This window comes from Mirounga leonina, unplaced genomic scaffold, assembly GCF_011800145.1.
Source record: "Mirounga leonina isolate KUSES-001 unplaced genomic scaffold, KU_Mleo_1.0 Mir_115, whole genome shotgun sequence".
Lineage (NCBI taxonomy): Eukaryota > Metazoa > Chordata > Mammalia > Carnivora > Phocidae > Mirounga > Mirounga leonina.
The window spans coordinates 2,246,971-2,267,241 of NW_023270268.1; the positions used below are offsets into that span (position 1 = coordinate 2,246,971).

General features: G+C 47.7%; 1 protein-coding gene across 1 annotated transcript in view; it reads left to right on the top strand.

Moving 5' to 3' along the window:
• Positions 1-18,875, top strand: part of GLB1 (galactosidase beta 1) — an 81,439-nt gene extending 62,564 nt beyond the window's left edge. The window contains exons 15-16 of the mRNA XM_034991608.1: positions 246-500; positions 17,938-18,875. Of these exons, the coding sequence (XP_034847499.1) occupies positions 246-500; positions 17,938-18,207 (525 nt within the window). The 3' untranslated portion in view covers positions 18,208-18,875. The remainder of the gene's footprint in view (positions 1-245; positions 501-17,937) is intronic.
• Positions 18,876-20,271: the final 1,396 nt, after the last annotated feature.

Sequence of the window (20,271 nt, forward strand, 5' to 3'; positions counted from 1 at the left end):
TCAGATGCCATCATCCCTTCCATTCAGCAGTGACTCTGAACCAAACATTGAAGATCGGGGGTCACGGGGTCAGAAGCTCTGGCCTCAAGCCAGATGTCACTTTGACATATGCACAGTTGGAGTCTCACTTACTGTTGGTGTTTCATATCCTAGTTTGTTCTCCCCAAGAATTCAGGGAGGGACACAGAGACACTTGAAGCCTTTTGCTTCCCACCCCAGCTCATTGCTGTGTTTCTCCTTTACAGGGTCTTATTTCTAACCTGACCCTTGGTTCCAATATCCTCACGGACTGGATGATCTTCCCACTGGACACTGAGGATGCGGTGCGCAGACACCTGGGAGACTGGCATGGCTGTAGCAATGGACGCCATGATAAAGCCTTGGCCCACAGCTCGTCTAACTACACACTGCCGGCCTTTTATATGGGGAACTTCTCTATTCCCAGTGGGATCCCAGACTTGCCCCAGGACACCTTTATCCAATTTCCTGGATGGACCAAGGTACGTGTCTTCGTGGAAAGTGATAAAGAATCAAAAAGAGCTGCTAATGAGATGGTGTGTGACAGTTGGGGAGTGGAGGGCTTTCCGTGTTAGTTTATCCATTCCTCAGTAGTGGGACCTTGGCCGATCTTCAGAGACTCAATGGCCAGCTTGAATATGTACCCTCTGCCCCATTTTCACTGACTGACAACTTCCTTGAGCAAATGATGGCTTTCCTGCTTCCTGTAAGAAAAACTCTAGCTCCTTTGGATACTACTTATGAGGGACACTTTCTCTTTCTCTTGAAGAAGATTTGGTCCAGACAAAGGGGTGAATCACTGGGAGAACTTGTTTTTCTTTTGTCCGGGCCTACCTCTGTACCCCCACAACAACCCACCAGCCCTACACCCTGGGACATCCACCACTGTCTGCATGATCTTCTGCTCTTCCTTGGCCATTTTACTGCCTGGTCACCCTCCCTCCCCTTTATTCTTTGAAGACGTTCGCATGTCTTCCTTCACTGTTGTCTTCTTTACTTCAGTCCTATTTTCATCTTGGGTGACCTTACCATGACTCAGTTATTCATTCAACAAGTATTTTTCACTGGCCACTCTGTGCCTAAGCTTTGTGCCAGGTGCTAAGGATACAACGATGAACAGTAAGGATACAATGACTTGCCCTCATGGAACTTACATGCTAGTTGGGGAGACAGACCCAAATCATATAATCACCCAAATTAAATGGTGAGACTGCAGCTGCAGTGAGTGCTAAGAAGAAATATGGGAGTTGATAATAATTGGGGCATTTGACCTTGTCAGGAAGGTCAGTGAAGCCTTCCCTGTGGGAGTGATGCTTGACAGAGATATGAAGGTTAAGAAGGAATTAATGTGGCAAAAGGGGGAGGGAAACATATTCCAGGCAGAGGAGATAGCATGTGCAAAGGCCATGTGGTCATAGGGGAAATGAGGAGCTTGAGGACCTGGTAAAGGACCCGAATGTAGGGTTTAGGTGTGGAGTGTGGTTCAGAGAGAAGACTAGAAAGTGGGTAGAGATGAGATTGGAATAGGCCAATTAAACCACATTAAAGTTTTTCTTTGTGTTGAGAGCCTTTGAAGCAGGAGGGTGCCATCACATGATTGTGATGGGACAAACCTCTCTGACCCCAGGGTACAGAGAGGGCTGGGTGAGGGCACCTGTGAATTTGTGGAAGCTATCTAGGTGACTGGACCGTAGTCTCAGTGAGAGACTAGGATGGTGGTAGCCAAGATGGAGATGATATCAACTATCTGAGAGATGTGTGACGTTAAATCAATGAGATGTAATGATGGATTGGTTATTGGGGTTTAAAGAGAAGGACATATCCTGGATGACTCTTAGGTCCCAGGCTGGTAGCTGGGCAGATGGTACCATTTATTGAAAGAAGAGTTTTCAGAGGAAAACATGGGCTAGGAGGGGGAGATCATGAGTTGGATTTGGACAGATTGAGTTTGAGAGGCCTTTGAGAACAGCTGAGAGAAGATACTGGAGGAGGGCTGTGGGATCTGTGGATGGAGAAGTTGGAGGAGGGATCTGGGCTGGGAATATATGTATCAGATCATCTGTGTGTGGATGGTCATGGAGACATGGGATGGAGGAGATCCCCTAAGGAGAAAGGATGCGGAAGGAAGAAAAGAGGCACAAACATGGCGGGCAGAGAGTGAGGAGGAAAACTGGCATTTGTGCTGCTGAGGGGATGAGTGAAAGACAGGAGCTCTTCTACGGGATGTAGTAACACGGAGCTCCCTGGGACCCTCAGCAAGTGTATGGGAGTGGGGCATCCACAGGCTGCATTGCATGCTACTGAGGAGTGTCAGATAAAGGAACAAACTTGGGAACGTAAATGTGTTTGTTTGGTTTTTTTTAAGATTTTATTTATTTATTTGACAGAGAGAGACACAGCAAGAGAGGGAACATAGGCAGGGGGAGTGGGAGAGGGAGAAGCAGGCTTCCCGCGGAGCAGGGAGCCCGATGAGGGACTCAATCCCAGGACCCTGGGATCATGACCTGAGCCGAAGGCAGACGCTTAATGACTGAGCCACCCAGGCGCCCCAGGAGCATAAATTTGGATACTTGAATATAAACATTGTTTTTGAGAATTTTGACCCTGAAGGAGAAGAGGAGAAAAGTATATAAATCACTTTTAAGAGGGAAAAAGATGCGCATAACATTTGTTTAAGAAATGTCCTTTTGGGGCTCCTGGGTGGCTCAGTCAGTTAAACATCCGACTCCTGATTTTGGCTCAGGTCATGATGTCAGGGTTGTGAGACTGAGCCCCATGTCAGGCTCTGCACTGAACGTGCAGTCTGCTTAAGACTCTCTCCCTCTCCTTCCCCCCTCCTGCATCCTCTCTCTCTCTCTCAAAAAAATAATCTCATAGATTATTTAGAAATGTGTTATTTAATTTCCATATATTTGTAAGGGTTTTTTTTAGCATCTTATTTTTATTGATTTCTAATTTAATTTCTCTATAAAACTCCTCTAGAAGAAGGAAGAAAGTCTATGACCTTCAATTAGGCAAAGACTTTTTTTTTTAAAAGATTCTATTTATTTATTTATTTGACAGAGAGAGAGACAGAGAGGGAACACAGTCAGGGGGAGTGGGAGAGGGAAAAGCAGACTTCCTGCTGAGCAGGGAGCCCGATGTGGGGCTTGATCCCAGGACCCTGGGATCTTGACCTGAGCCGAAGGCAGATGCTTAACAACTGAGCCACCCAAGCGCCCCTAGGAAAAGATTTTTTAGATTTGACACCTAACGCATGACCCTTAAAGGAAAAAGTGATAAATTGGAGTTCATCAAAATTAAAAATGTTTGCTGTTCAAAAGAAATCATTAAGAAAATGAAAATCCGAGCCTCAGAATGGGAGAAAATCTTATGTTTAGCAAAGGATTTGTTTCTAGAATACATCGAGAATTCTTACAACTCAATAATAGGAAGATAAACAACCCAGTCAAAAAATGTGCAAATTTCACCAAAGGAGATATACAAATGGCCGATAAGTACATGTATAATGCTCTCAACATCATTAAACGTTTAGAAAAGTACAAATCAAAACCACAGTGAAATACTACTTCACACCCACTAGAATGGCTATACTAATAAAAGATAGACAATAACAAATTTTGGCAAGGATATAGAGAAATGAGAACCTTCCTATGTCACTTGTGGGAATGTAAAATGATACAAACACTTGGGAACACGGTTTGGGGTTTCTTCAAAGGTTAAACACGGACTGAGGAGTTCCACTTCTGGGTGTATACCCGAGAGAAATGAAAACCTATGTCTACTCAAAGACTTCTGTGCAAATATTTAGAGCAGCATAATTCATAATAACCCCAAACTGGATGTAATTCAAATGTCCATCAACTGATTAATGGATAAATAAAATGTGGTATATCCATACAAAGGAATAGTGTCCCACAGTAAAACAGAACAGACTACCGATACACGCTACAATGTGGATGAATCTGAAAAACATGCTAAGCAAAAGAAGCCAGACATAAAAGACCACATGCTGTAGGATTCCATTTATATGAAATGTTCAAAAAAGGCAAATCTATAGAGAAGAAAAAGTAGGTTGATAGTTGTCTGGGGCTGATGGTGGGAATGGAGAGTGACTGCAAGTAGATATGGGGTTTCTTTTGGGGATGATGGAAATGTTCCAAAATTAAATCATGGTGATGGTTCCACGGTCTTCTTAAATTTATTGAAACTTGTTTCATGACCGAGCACATGGTGTATCTTGGTGAACGTACCTCCAGAATTTTAAGCTGTGATATCCTCTCTCTTGCTACGTGTTTCTATCCCCCAAACTCTCATGCCCTCCAGCCTGCTCTTGGATCTTATTGATGACCTGAAACTCTCCCCCATTAAGGCCCCAGTTCTTCCCTATCCAGTCTAGACATCACTACTAATATTTTTTTTTTTAAAGATTTTATTTATTTATTTGACAGAGACAGAGAGAGAGAGGGAACACAAGCAGGGGGAGTGGGAGAGGGAGGAGCAGGCTTCCCGCCGAGCAGGGAGCCCGATGCAGGGCTCGATCCCAGGACCCTGAAATCATGACCCGAGCCGAAGGCAGTCGCTTAACGACTGAGCCACCCAGGCGCCCCCACTACTAATATTTTTTAAAAGCCATCAATCCACTGGCCCCCTTGACCTTCCGCTCTGTCTCCTTGTTCATCCTCTATTTTGAGTGGGTCCACAATCGGCCTTTGCTCCTTCACCAGTGACTGAGCACTGCCAGGGGGCCTCTCCAGCATGCTCATCAGGGCCCCTATCCCCTCACTCTCTCCAGCCTCTGGAGGCCCCCAACTTGCCCAGCAGTCTTTGGTCTCTTCCCCCTCCCCAGCTGGTCTTTCTAACCTTCACCTCTCCCCTTAGCCACCGTACTCCTCCCCCACCCACTCACCCTCCTTGACTGCTATCAAGTGTAACTCCTTTGTTCCCCCAGCTTCCTGTCAGACTTATCTCGGCCTCTACCCTCACTTCCTGCCCGGTGGCCCTAGGAGGAAGTCTAAGCTCTGAATCCCCTCCCCACCTTCTTCCTTCAGGCCAGGATCCTGCTCTCGAACCTCCTGTCCTGCATCATGTCAGCCTTTCAGTCTCCTCTGCCAACTTCCGGGTTGCAGCCAAGAAGTAACATCTGGGGGCTCTAAGACCCCAAAACGAACCAAAACCCTCTCTGGACCTTCCCACTTTAGCCAGCAGGCTTGTTCTTCCCTTGTTGCCTCCTTCCCTCCCCTCCCTCCTTGTCCCCTTTTCCCTCTTGGTGTCCTGCTGTGTCATTTATCTCCTTTGTTCATGCTTTTTCACTCTCTCACTCTGCCCACCCAGCCATCACGTATTCATCTGTCAAGACCAGCCTTATCTCCTGTAAGAGGCCTTCCTAGACCCTTAGTCCAGCCCTCCCTTGAGCCGCCTCTGTGCCCCTCCTGGACTCATCACACTTCGGCTGGCACCTCGGTTTCACCCACTGGGTCATAAGCTGCAGAAGCGGCATTTTTTAAAAGTGCTCAGCTTCTTCACCATTCTGCTCACCTCCCAGGGTCTGGTTGCTCTGTAAATGCTCTAGGTGGAAGGGTGCCCAGGTGGCTTTGTTGCTGAGCTCCTCCACCCCTGGGCGCCTTCCCCCCCACCAGGGAAGAAAGCAGGTGGGAGGAGTGGAGGCCCTCAGGCAGCCCTGTAGGTGATGAGGGGCTTTGCAGGGTGCTGTGGGTATAGGGCCAAGGCGGACGAGAAGACAAACCATTGCTCCCCAGGTGGTATCAGTTTCGGCTTTAAAAGAAAGAACTTTCAGGAGATGTGATGCAGAAAGAGAAGCTGTGCATGACAGGAACGATGAGAAGAGTGGGGTGACTCAGGAGACACAGGCCAGTGTTTCGGCTGCACAGAATAGATGAACAGCAGACCTGACAGACGGACAGCCCTTCCCCGGAGTCAGAGGGAGTTTTGTCAGGGAGGGAATTTTAAGTGGGAGAATGGTAGATGCAAAGGTGCAGACGTGGAAAAGCATGAGACATCTTTGGAAGTCAGAGGGGCTTCACCTTGGCCAGGTCATAAAGGTGTCACACCCGAGAGTGTGACAGGCATGGTGCTCAGCACTTTGGACACACGACCTCTGTAATCACCAAAAGAGCAGGAGGAGTGCAATATCCTGTCATCAGCTCTAGTTTGCAGAGGAGCAGCTCAAGAGAGCTAAGGAACTTGCATGAGGAGCAGAAGTAGGTGGTAGTGCAGCTCCCTGACCCTCAAGTCCGTCTGACTTGCAGGCCCGCGGGGAAAGGCAGGCAGCAACATACAAGGCCTGGAAAGCCAATGAGGAGCTGCGCTAAGTATGTAGACAGGGGCTCTGCACTAATCTTGTCAGTCTGATGGATGTTCCGCACCTTCATGTTTGGAAGGTACATAGACACGTGATATTTCCAAATGTGTCAGAAGGTTTGGAACCCCAAAAGCCCATAGAATGCATATGTCCCCTCAAACACTAGCACACAAATGGTCAAGTCGGCGTTATCCAGAATTATCCAGAATCACCCAGAAGGTGGAAAGCTCAAATGTCCATCCACTGGAATGAATAAACAAAATGTTTATTATATATAGTAATGGAAAATAAATTTGCCATAAAAAGAAATTAAGTAATCATATATGTTACAACATGGATGAACCTTGAAAGCATGTTAAATGGAAGGACCCAATCACAAACCACACATGTGGAAGGTTTCATTTATATGAAATGTCCAGAATAGGCAAATCTGCAGACACAGAAAAATCAGTGGTAGCCTAAGCAGGGAAGGAGGGGTGTGGGGAGGGAGGATGGGGAGTGCAGGGTTTCCATTTGGAGTGATGAAAGTATTCTAAAATTGATTATGGTGATGGTTGCATAGCTCTGTAGTGTTCTCACAGCTGCTGAATTGTATCCTCAAGATGAGTGAATTGTATGGGGTGTGAAGTATATCTCAATAAAGCAGACACGGGGCGCCTGGGTGGCTCAGTTGGTTAAGCGACTGCCTTCGGCTCAGGTCATGATCGTGGAGTCCCGGGATCGAGTCCCGCATCGGGCTCCCTGCTCGGCGGGGAGTCTGCTTCTCCTTCTGACCCTCCCCCCTCTCATGTGCTCTCTCTCTCTCATTCTCTCTCTCAAATAAATAAATAAAATCTTAAAAAAAAAAAAATTAGACACGAAGGCCCATCTGTGGGATTTGTGGACCTTGGTTACGTGGGTCCGAAGGTCACACATACACGTAAGACAGTGCACACTGTTCATACTGTTTTCTTTTCTTTTCTTGTCTTTTTAAAGATTTTATTTGAGAGAGAGAGAGAACACGAGCAGGGGGAGTGGCAGAGGGAGAGGGAGATGCAGACTCCCCACTGAGCAGGGAGCCCAATAATGATGCAGGGCTCAATCCCAGGACCCCGGGATCATGACCTGAGCCGAAGGCAGACGCTTAACCTACTGAGCCACCCAGGTGTCCCTCTGTTTTCTGTTATTTTCTGGTGAACAGTTGTCCCTCTTACTGAGGACAGTCCCAGGCCAGCTTCTGAGGTTCTGGAAGATCAACAGATGCAGAACAAACAGAACCCACCCCACAGACCACTGAGTTCTGGCTTTTGGGAGAATGAGCACTTTGGCAGGGGTGGGGGTGGGGGTAGGGGTGGACCAAATGACACGTGAAGCCGGAGCCATTCCTAGGACCCTGCCTCTGGACACGCTAACCCTCTGCCGCCCTCCTCCATCAGGGAGGTCCTGTCTCAGCCTCTGGGCTTGTGCTCTTCAGTTGATATGAAGAAACTGCCTAGATTTAGTGAACAAAGTCACTGATAAGGGCGATTAAAAAAAATCACTTCTGGTTAGGATGTGGCTTTCTGGTTAAATGCCCAACCATCAAACTGGGATTACAGTGGGAAGTGGTCAGGCATGTTTTGCTCTTTGCAGGAGACACAGGCCAGTGTTTCGGCTGCACAGAACTCTTATCTGACCACAGCTCCCTAAGATAGGCGGTGTGCTGGCTGTGTCATGTGTGCTGTACTTCAGGTGTCCTGCTCAGCCACCGCAGCGCTTCTGTGCTCTTTCTCTCTCCACCGTATGCTGTGCCCAAGCCCCATGGCCATATCCGCCACAGCCTTCCTGCATGTATTATCCTCTCAGGGCAGCTTTGGGTGCAGGACAGAGCATGAGGGTGAGAGTGGTGGAGTCGTGTCCCACTTTCCTCGGCCAGAATTATGCTTTGAAAGCTGGGAATCCAAATAGAATACTGACTAAAAGTAATTTTATTTTTTAGAGGCAAGTATTCCCTCTTTCAAGATGTAAAAAATCATGAAATAAAAGAATTTCTAACAAAGGGCTGACAGGGTGCCTGGGTGGCTCAGTCGTTAAGCGTCTGCCTTTGCCTCAGGTCATGATCCCAGGGTCCTGGGATCGAGCCCTGCGTTGGGCTCCCTGCTCTGCGGGGAGTCTGCATCTCCCTCTCCCTCTGCCGTTCCCCCTGCTTGTGCTCGCTCTCTCTCTCTCAAATAAAATCTTAAAAAAAAAAAAAAAAGGCTGACAAAAATCCCTTCATATATTTAAATTATTTCTGCATCTTGTTTTTTGAAATTTCTAATACCCTCATCATTTGGTCTTTCTGGTGCCAGTGGGACCTGATCACCAGAAACACCAAGTGATCAAAGGATTGGAACTTTCAGCTCCACCCCCCAACCTCTGACTTCTTGGGGTAGGGATTGGGGGCTGGAGATGGAGCTCTGTAAAAACTCTAGAACTTCTGGTGAGTGAACACATCCAGGTGCTGGAAGATACACCTGGTGAGGGCAAATGTAAGTAAAATGTTTTCCTGTGTTCTGTGCACCATTCTAGCAAATTATGAGCCTGAGGAGGAGGTTATAAGAACCCCTAATTTGTAGCTGGTAGTTCAGAAGTGTGGGTCAGAGCCCTTTTAACTTACGGGATCTGACCCCTGCTCCAGGTAGGTTATGTCATAATTGAATTGTTGGACATGCAGCTGGTGTCCAGAGAATTGGAGAATTGGTTGGTGTCACAGAAAACATCCTAGAAGGAACCAGGAAGGGAGTGATAGAAAGTGCAGTTGGAAAGGTGATTTCATAGCCTCAAATGTCAAGGAATTTGGATATTATCTTGAGACCTTTGTAGAACTAGGGGCAATTTTAAGCATCAAAGTGATATGATCAAATATGGCAACAGTGTGTAGAAAGTACCAGAAACTATGAGGTACTTGGTGACTGGTATTCAGCATGTGAACAAGATAGGCAAGGGCACTGCTACTGGGGAAGACATCATAATTAAATGCTATAATTTCAGGTAGTGATAACAATTAGGAAGAAATTAAATGTGATGATGTGATCTAAAGTGAGGTATAGGGGTGAAGATGTTGCTATCTTATATGGCATAATAGTTATCTATTGCTCTGTAACAAATTTTACCCTAAAATTTAGTGGCTTAAAACTATGATAAGCATTTATTAGGCTCACAGTTTCTGTGGGTCTGGAATTTGGGACCACCTTGGCCTGGTGGTTTTGGATCAGGGTCTCTCATGAAGTCAAGCTATCAGCCAGGGCTACATCTGAAGGCTTGACTGGCTACATCTGAAGGCTTGACCCACTTCCAAGGTGACTCACTCCCATGGCTGCCAGGTTGGGGCTGGCTGTTGGCAGGAGGTCTCAGTTCTTCCCCACACAGGCCTCTCCATAGGTTGCTTGAGTGTCCTCATGACATGGTGACTAGCTTTCCCCAGAGGGAGAGATCTAGGAAAGAGAGAGCCAGGCTGAAACTAGCCTTGGAAGTCACATAGCCTTCATCACGTTCAGTTAGTTAAAAGAGAGTCATTGAGTCCAGTCCCTGTTCTTGGGATAGGAATTAGATTCTGCCTTTTGAAGGGAGAAGTGTTAAGAATGTATGAACATAGGAGTGGTCAAGGGTGCCTCTAGGAGAAGGTAGCCATTGAGACCTGGAGGATGAGACTGAGTCATCCATGTGAGGAGCCAGAGGAAGAACGTTCTGGAGCCAGGAAGCAGCGAGTGGGAAGGCCCAGAGAGAAAGATCCTGTGAGCAAGGGGGAAAGTGTGGGAGATGAGGAGTTGGCATGGGGGTTGGCCAAGTCAGGGCGGGGGAGATTTTGGCTTCTCCTCACTCTGGTGGTGGTATTAAGCAGAGAGTCAAAGAGCTGACTGGCTTTGAAAGCTCACTTCTCAGTGGGAATGGATTATAGGAGGTTGAGGCTTGATGCAGGAATTCCTAATGGGAAGCTAGTATAGCAATCCTACAAGAAACTGTGGGCTTGGGTGCTGGTGAAGAAAAGTGCAAGATTCATACTGAAAAGAAAAGGCAAGGTTTCCTGAAGGATCCTGTATGGTGTTCAAGAGAAGGTAGTCAAGGAGGACGCCAGAGTTTGAGGCCCGTGTAATGGGAGGGGTGGGTGTGGTTAGTTTCTGAGGTGGGAAGGCTGGAGCAGGGCAGGCGGGGTGCTGGCGGGGATCAGAAGCTCTGTTTTAGACATGTTCAGCCTCAAGTATTTACTAATCATCTAATCTCCAAGAGGAAGTGGCCAGCCATTAAGTCTGAAACATAGCAAAAATAAATAAATAAGTAAAGCTACATTCAATACAATGAAATCATGTTCTCTATGTTACCAGACCTAATAGCCATCCTATAGAAGACCTGTGGGTCTTGAGTCTATACAGAGAAGTCTGTACAAATCGGGAGGTGGCCTGCAAGCAAACATATATATTCAGGGGCGCCTGGGTGACTCATTTGGTTAAGCATCAGACTCTTGATTTTGGCCTAGGTCATGATCCAGGGTCATGAAATCAAGCCCCACACTCAGCACAGAGTCTGCTTGCGATTCTTTCTCTCCCTCTACCCCTCCCCCCAGCCCATGCTCTCTCTAAATAAATAAATACAATCTCTAAAACAAAAGGTATCTATTCATATATTCAGTGCTTGTAATGGGAATGCAGAGGTGGGGTACCTGTCCCACATTTGGAGCTTCTGGGAAAGGACTCAGTCGGTAGAACTAACTCTGGAGTGGAGGGCCATGGGGAGGAACTCCCTTCTGCCCCCACACTCCTCTGAAGCTGTTCTTGCCAACACCACCTGTTGACATGTCCCCCGGATATTTCTCAGGCCGTGTCTTACTTGACATCTTGGCAATAACGTCTGACATGAGGAACCGCTCCCTCCCTGGAAACTCTTCTCCTGACTTCTGTGCGAAATTCCTCCAGGGTTTCCTTCCTCCTCTTTCTTCCTTCTCAGGCTTCTCTTTCAGCTCCCATGCTGCAGTCCTCAGGACTTGATCCTGGGCCCCTTTCTAACACTTCCAAGGGATGTCGTCCTCACAGATGTGCCAGCAACACCCCAATTCCCAGCTCCAACCCAGCATTTTTGAGTACCCAGAGAACCATATCCAACTACTAGTGTTGGCCTGCCGTTAGGACTCTCCCAGGCACTTCCAGCCTGCTACGAATAAAACACACCTCTTCCTCCTCATTAGCCCTGACCTTTGCTCTTCTGCTGGAGAAGTGGTCCAGGGAGAAGGAATGAAGCTGGGACTTCAGTGTAGCAGTGGGGGTGGGGGCAAGGGTCCCACTGTGGGAAATTTCCCTAGCTGCATTTATTGAGCAGCTGCATTTATTGAGCGCTTACTGCATGTCACTGGGCTGAGTGTTCACGTGTGTCCTCCCACTTAGTCATTTAGAACAACCCTGACAGGGGTATAAATACTGCTAGGCAGCCCTGACGGGATCTGGTGACTGATTAGTAAAAGAGGAACTGAATACTAGAAAATGACTCTTTTTAAATTGGGTTTATAACCATTATTTCCTTTACTGAAAAGTAGCATGTTAATGCACCTTGATGTGTATCAGTTAGCTTTTGCCATATAACAAAGCATCAGACCTTAGTGGTTTAAAGGAATGACAGTTCATTCAGCTTGTCATTTTGAGTTTTGGCAAACTGGGCAGTTCTGCTGGTCTCAGCCGGCCATGCCCTTCTGGTCAGTGAGGAGGCTGTGCTCCCGGATGTTAGCTGTCTGTCCACTGAGGTGACCGAGGAGATTGGGCCATGTCTCTCTCATCATCCAGCAAGCTATCCCAGACTTGTTCATGTGGTGACCAGCAGTGTTCAGAGGAAGAATGCCAATGTACAAGGCTTCTTAAGGCCCAAGTCAGAAATCACAAGTCATTTCTTCCATGTTCTTTGGCCAGAGCAAGTCACGAGACCAGCCAGATTCACAGGAGGGAGGAACAGATTCTGTCTCTTGATAGGGGAGCTGCAGAGAACTGGGACCATTTCTGCAACCTGCCCCAAGTCTTAGCCCTGTTGACCCTACTTTCATTCTGAATCTGATAATGCTTTTTAAGCTTTTTCGGCCTGATTTACGGTTATTTTTACCCCCTACAAAGTCTACTATTTCCATCTAATTCATTGTTTCCTAGTCACAAGTCCTGTGAGCTTGGAAACTAGATAATCAAACTTCTTTCCACGAATAGATATTAATTTGGCACCCAAGCGGGGTGCCCGGCTGGCTCAGTCCATAGAGCATGCAACTCTTGATCTCGGGGGTCATGTGTTCAAGCCCCACATTGGGCTTAGAGCTTACTTTTAAAAAAATAAATTTAAATATGTTTAAAATTTTAGTAACAAACTCGTGAGAATTACGTGTAAACAGGAGTAAAGAGGCTCTGAGTTGAAGGTGGGGGTCTCCTGCAATTTTGGGTGTATGTTATTTTATAACAAATATACAGCAGTTTTTACTCAGCGGGTTCCTAGCTTTGTTTCAGATATGTGAGGCCCCATGATGCCCATTGTTAGGTGAGCTGCTCTTAAAAAGGTCAAGCAGTGCTGGAACTTTGGGGGCTAAGAAGGAAAGGAATTTATGTGTGGGGTTTGTTAAAAAAAAGGAAAAAGTGATTCATCTTTATGCTAATATTTTTTCGTGGCTTTAATTCTAGTTGCGTCTATCATAAAATACAGGGAGATCATAGAGTTCAGTATTCCTCCAAGACCAAGGAAGAAGCAGGGAGTGTGGTTTGCATCAGCTGCAGACCCTTTTGGGTCTAAAGAAGCGGAGAATCCATTTTCTCCCGTGCACTGCTGTGCAGTGAGATGTCTTTACCATCTTATCTAAGCAAGCCTCTCACTATTTTACCTTTTTTTAAAAAAATTTCTTTTTCTTTTCTTTCTCCCAAAATAACATCACAATTACTCATTAATTGTGTGTGGTGAGAGCCTTTTAACCTTGAGAAATGGACCTTGGTCTGTTCCACTCTTAAGTCCTCCAGGTGTCTCCATGACTTCTTTCAGAGATTGACCAAGTCAGTGTGTTCAACTGGAGTTTGTTGTCTTTGAAGGAACACTGGAGCACATTTGAAAATTTTTAAATTGTGACTTAAAACAGCATTGAAATTTTTGCTTTAAGTTCGAGGATTGTACTTATCTAGAGAATTTAAAACAGACACACATTTGTCTGATTAACAAAGAAGGTCACATATTTCCTGGAACCTAACATTTATTGGAACTATTATCACCTTGGTGATAATAGAGTGGGGAGTCTGCCAGGGGTCAAGCCATGGTCAGAGAAAGTCAGACTTTGTCATGGAACTATTTTAGCTGGGAGAGCGCCCACGAAGCCCCAGAAGCCATTGGTGTTCACTCTAGAAACGCTGGGCCCCAGTGGGGCTCACTGTATTAAGAGTGAGTCTACTTTTACTAACATGTGCATACTTTCCTCCTGCCCCCAAGAATTTCAGCATCACTTTTTAAAGAGAAACAATAGTCAGTGTGTGTATTTTTAAATAGAATTTTTAAAAATTTGACTTTTTTAAAAAAAAGATTCTATTTATTTGACTGAGAGAGAGAGAGAGAGAGCGCACAAGCAGGGGGGAGGGGCAGAGGGAGAGGGAGAAGCAGACTCCCCGCAGATCAGGGAGCCCGATGGAGGGCTTGATCCCAGGACCCTGGAATCATGACCTGAGCCGAAGGCAGCCACTTAACCAACTGAGCCACCCAGGTGCTCCTAAAATTTGGGTCTTTTAAAGTAATTTTTTACAACTAAAAAAAATCACAGCGCTAATCAAGGAGCAATGCAACTATTTTATTTTTCTTCCCAGAGAACAGGATTCTCTAAAACTGTTAAGCTGGGAGCAGAGGAGCCTGGAATATTCTTTCAGTTGGACTTCATGTCACCCGTTCGCAGAATCTGTCCTCAGGCAGAAGTATCAGCCAGTCTTCCCTGATGGGTGCTCTAGGTATAAACTATCACTGCGCTGAGCACGGAGAGTCCCATTGTGAGCAAGGTGGACCAAGTCATTTCCTTCATAGAATCTATGCTGGAAATAGCTGATAAGCCAATGACCAAACAAATGATACAAAGATCAAACAATGACAATAACTAGAAGGGAAAGAAGAGCCTGAGGGGGTAGTGTGTGACCTGGACTGGAAGGCCCAGGATTGAGGATGTCCACGGCTCCTGTCCCTGAGGTGCTGGTGGGGTTGAGATCTCTGCGATCAGAAGGCTCGGGATCTGGGAGAACAGCCCTTCAGGTGGCGGGAACAGTTACTACACAGGGGAGACAAGCTTGGTGTGTCCAGGTGACGGGGAAAAGTCCAGTGGGGATCTGAGTGGGCAGGTGGGGAGAGAGTGGTGCAGACCGGGCGGAGAGGAAGCAGGCACCAGTCGCCTGGGGCCCTTGGGGAGAAGGTCGGAGGCAAGAACGCCCCAAAATCATCTGATTTTCATTTTGCTGCTGGGCGAGCCTCGGTTCTAGAGTTAATGAAGGGCGTCGGGGGACCTGTGAGGAGGCTGCAGGAGTCTGAGACAGCATCGATTATGACTTTCTCTAGAAGATGGCTGTGAGGGCCGAGAGAAGCAGAGACATTGGGGTCTGACAATGAAATGCCAGGCACCTCACCATTCCGCCGCTGTGCTAGCCACACGCGGCTGTTTCGGTTTAAATGCGAATTAATGAAAAGCAAAAATTCAGTTCCTCCTCACATTAGCCACATTTCGAGCCCTCAGGAGCCATTGCCAGGTTGCTGCTGTGTTGGGGCAGTGTGGAACATTCCATCATTGCAGAGAGTTCCATTCAGCCGGGTGCTTCAGAGCTAGGGGCCTGTGACCCATTCTTTCCAAATTCCTTGTTTGTTCTTTCCAAATGCTTTATTCCTGTCCTGGAAGGGCATCTAGGCCACCTTAAACTTCATTTAATGCCCATTCTGTTAGGAGCTGAGAGTGGAGGGACATTTTGTCCTGAAGAAGTTCACAGCTTTCCAGAATTAACCAAGGCCACCGAAGGTATAACCCTGGGTTCGGGGAAAGTTAGAGGGGATGTGCAAGGCATCATCTGGGTGGGCCAGGAGGCAGAGTTCATATGGGAGTGGATCATTTGGGGGAGAAAAGAATAACTGGACTAGATCATGCTGTGTTCAGAATTAAGGTAGCAATTAGGAGAAAAATCCTATCAACTTTGATCAGCAACTAGGAGCGAAAATTTGGGATCTTGTCTGTCCGTCACAGTGCAGTCTGTGGAGATATGAGTATTCCCTAGTAGGAGTGAGACCTCACACGAATGTGGGATGAGCCAAGAAAGTGAAAGTTGGAGAGGGGCCAGGGAATCAAAGGCAGACACACTAAGATCCCTGCCAAGCTGGTCAAGCCGGCCCCGGGGCCCCTCAGAAGCAAGTCTAGCTGCCAGAGTAGTACTTTGGGGAGCTCACAAGGAGGTCTTTGGGACTATTGCCCAGGGAGGCTACTGCACGATTGGTTGGCAGGGCAGCATTTAGGAAGATGAGCCGGACACGGAGCAGAGGAGCGAGGACAGGCTGAACCTGCAGGTGCTCCTGTGGGTCTGTCAGCCGTGTGTCTGAGATAACCCCCCCCCAGGAGCAATGGCCTCCGCTTCCCTTCCACATGCCCAGTCTCAAACAGGGTCCTTTTTTGACCAACTCTAACCCAAAACCCTCTGGCAAAGGGGATTCAGGGAAACGGTTCCCAGCTTTCCAGATGGACATGCCCAATTCAGCACAAGGGATGTGAGTGAGGGACGGTCCCTTGGATCCTCTGAAAGGGAATTTCAGGCGAGAGGGGATCAGGCCTCCACTTCGTCTACCTGGTCTTTCCGTCGGGCGTGGGCGTGGCTTTGGTCAGGACACCTGTGAAGCCCAGGGCGCTCATAGTCCTCCCGCTGCTCTCCCTCGAACCTGTCTCCTCCTCAGCCTCGAAAGTGAAGTGCTGCTCTTCTCTACTACTGCAAAAACAAGGCCCCGGCAGATCTTCAGCTGATAAGGACCTGGTAAAGCTGTCATTGCCCATGCCCGGGAGGAAGGATCGAGAGAGCATATCCCGTGGTAAAAACAAGAGTAAAATAGTTCTGAGAACCGTGAAACTGTCATCCTTTCTCTAAATGACTTAATTCAACAGACAGATGGTTTTCAATCACTGGGCTCCTTTGTAGGCATGTGAGTGCCACGATCTTTTTTATGTTAGTGTGAGAAGCCTGATGCTGCCTGGGCTCTGTCCCCGGTGCCAGCCACCGTGCTGACCGCCAGCCAGCGCTGCTTCCTCCACCGTCCCCAGTCACCTGCCTGACGTCCGGCAGCCAGGAAGTAGCAGGACTAAGATGGGAACCCGGGGAGGAAATCCAGAGGGAGGGAGAATAAAGGGGACACCTGGAGGCTGAAAAATACCCAGAGTGAGCAGCTGAGTCGCTCTAGGTGAGCGGCTGCAGCTGGGTCATGAAGCGTGCAGGAGTCAGGGCTCAGCAGGTGACCCCATGGCTGAGGTGTCCAGGGTGTCCATATCCAGGGCGGCCACTGTGGATAGCAATTTCTTTACTTCTCCCTCCTTCCCTTCTCCCTTTATTCCTTCCTTCCTCCCTTTATCTCCCGTATATTCATTCTGTGTGTTTGTGTGTGTGTGTGTGTGATCTCCCCTCCCCCCTGCCTTTCTTTGTAATAGAATGTTCCACTTACTCAGCCACATGTTAAGTCCTTCCCTGTGAGCAACCCCTAGGCCAGGCAGGGGGGCTGTGTAGACACACCCAAACGTGGTCCCTATTCTTTAGGCGTTTCTCTCCTCTCAGTTTTAATTTTTTTTTTTTAAGATTTTATTTATTTATCAGAGAGAGAGAGGCACGCAGAGGGAGAAGCAAGGCTCCTTGCTCAGCAAGGGGACTCGATGTGGGACTCGATCCCAGCACCCTGGGATCATGACCTGAGCCGAAGGCAGACGCTTAACAGACTGAGCCACCCAGGCGTCCTTCTCCTCTCAGTTTTATAGGGGAGGGAACTTCTATTCACAGAAATGGTCTTTGCAGCATGTGGGATCATGTCTGCTCCTGGGAGCAAGTGTGGCCTTCCCACCATGTTTGAGGATGGCTCCTGGGGCCTGGGTTCCCGAGCTGCTGCAGATCTTGTGTTCATCCCATGCATGCAGACGACATGGTTGAGCCCTGCCTCTGGGAGGGGGAGCGAAGAACTAGAGCTTATCTCCTTGGGGCACAGCTCAGCAGTTCTTCTCTGTGGACAGAGAAGTCAGGGAGGGCCTGGCATACGGAGGCAGCAGTCCTCCGGGACCCGGGACAACATTCCGAAACCCGGCGAAACTGCCACAGTGCTGTCCAGTACTGTCCAATACCGACCAGGCAGAAGCACCAAACATGTATTGTCCTGAAGCAGGAACGGGTGTCTGGGGCAACGTTTTGTTTTTCCTGCCCTCCAGCCCTGGCCCGACTCAGCCAGTCATCTCAGCAGGGTGTGGGAGCTGAGGCTGGTGTGGGCCTGGGGCTTGAGCACATCTTCGTGAGGGCGCTTCCTGTCTCTGCCGCTGCTGGCCCCGAGCGTCAGACCCCCCCCAGGGCTGTCGGTGCAGCCGGGCTTGATGGTTTTCTCTCTCTCTCTCTCTCTCTCTCCAGGGTCAGGTATGGATTAATGGCTTTAACCTGGGGCGATACTGGCCAGCGCGGGGCCCCCAAATGACTCTGTTTGTGCCACGGCACATCCTGGTGACCTCGGCCCCAAACACCATCATGGTGCTGGAACTGGAGCGCGCGCCCTGTGGCGACAACGGCCCGGAGCTGTGCACTGTGGAGTTTGTGGACAGGCCAGTTATCAGTGCCACCCTGACCCCCAGTCATCCCCCTCTAGACCTGCCTTATCAACACTGGGGACTGGACTATGTCTGATAGCTAACCACTGTGACCCTTTGGAGTTTCTTCGGCCTTACACATACCTCACATACCCCCGGGTAATGCCAACATTCACTGGAAAGTTCGATTGGAAAATAGATCTAGCATGTGCATTTTCTCCAGAGGTTTCCGGGCAGCCTCGTGGTGCCCAGCCCTCCACCGGCAGGGACCACCGTGAATGCATGATGAGCGTGGTGGCACAGGAAGGCACGATGCATCTGCCCGGTTGGAATGAAAGCTTTAAAGGTGTTCCTGATTTTTATTTCAGTGGAATCATGTTATCTTTTTGTGAAATAAAATTTGTATTCAAGTGATGTTACTGTTTTTCATGTTGAGTGGGTATTAAATTATAAGTTCTGATTTAAATCATAACTAGACTTGAGTGGGTCGAATAAGCCACTTCACTAACTTGCGGTTCAAAGGAATGGAAAATCGTCTTGGTTTGATCTAGTGGACTACTGCTTCTCTGATCCTCATTTGACTTCCTTTTGTGTTTCTGTGATGTCTATTAGGTGGCCCATAAATGCAATTCAAAACCGTTATGCAAACCACCTAAATGATCAGCCATGGAGAGTGTACATAACGTGGCACCTCTGCACAGTGGGATGCCACGTAACCACAAAAATGCTGATGTAGATCTGTAGATGAAAACACTTTCGTGATCTGCTATGTGAGAAAAGCAGATTACCTTAAATTTGGTCCCGTTTGGTGTGTTTAGACATCAGAACTGCACGTATCCACGCAACACAGGCCTGAACGCACGTCGGTGGACACGCATACACGTGGGTGTGTGTGCATACACGGATACACGGGGACGTGGCATCGCAGAATATACGGGGACGTGGCATTGCAGAATGTACGGGGACATGGCATCGCAGAATATGCGTGTCCTGCCATGGGGCCGTAGCTCTCATTTGTAGAGCACTTGTCCTACACCATGCCCAGTTCCAAGCATATCATAGATTTCATTCACTCATCCCTCGAGAGAACTGAGGAAAGTACTAGCGTCTTCCCCGATTTACCCAGCCACACAGCTGTAAGTGGTAGAGACAGCATTGGAAGCCAGGCCACTTTGGTGCGAGTGTCCAGGCACACACTGCACAGATAATATATCAATACATGCTTATGTTCCCACGGGAAAGGATTGGAACAACGTAAACCAAAATGTTACTTGATCGTATCTGGGTGGTAAGGATTTGAGAGAGAGTTTACTTTTTCTTTATTGCTCACCCAAGTTTTAAATCCTTTACAGAAAAGATGTAAAAGTTTTTGAAGGAGGAAGAAAGGAGAGATTTTTGATGCTAATCTACAACATGTTTTCACGATAGAGTCATTTTCCCTGTCTCGTAGACATCAATAATGAATATGTGAGACTCACCGGGGAGTACCAGAGCTCTGGCTGAGCCAGCTGCAGGAGACATCTCTGGGTTGAGACAAACTGAGACTAGAACTTTATTTAGGACCATATTCCGTGGCATCTTTGTCTAGATGTCCTGCACTCGATGTTTGAGGCTTGCTGCAGGGCGAAGGAGGTACTGTGTGGACTCATGTTCTCATTACTCCTCCTTTCACTGCTGGTTACCAAAAACTTATAGAATGATACTCCAGAACTGTGCCCAGTTATAAGCTTTAGAAAGAAATGTGAGACAGTTCCTTGCAAGGCATTATGTGTGTTGGTAATTGCACCTGCCCTGTTCCAGACACTCCCTGTTGAGACTCCAGAAGACTCAGGCAGTGGAGCGGGGTCTCCTCGAGAGAACATGTGCTTGCATAAAAAATAAATAACTTTATTGGGGGCGCCTGGGTGGCTCAGTCAGTTAAGCATCTGACTTCGGCTCAGGTCATGATCCCAGGGTCCTGGGATCGAGCCCTGCGTCCGACTCCCTGCTTAGTGGGAAGTCTGCTTCTCCCTCTGCCCCTACCCCCGTGCGCGCACACGTGCTCTCTCTCTCTCATTCAAATAAATAAAATCTTAAATAAATAAATAAAAAATAGCTTTATTGAAAAGTAATTTACATACCATAAAATTTACCCATATGAAGGTAAGTCTTGATGAGTTTC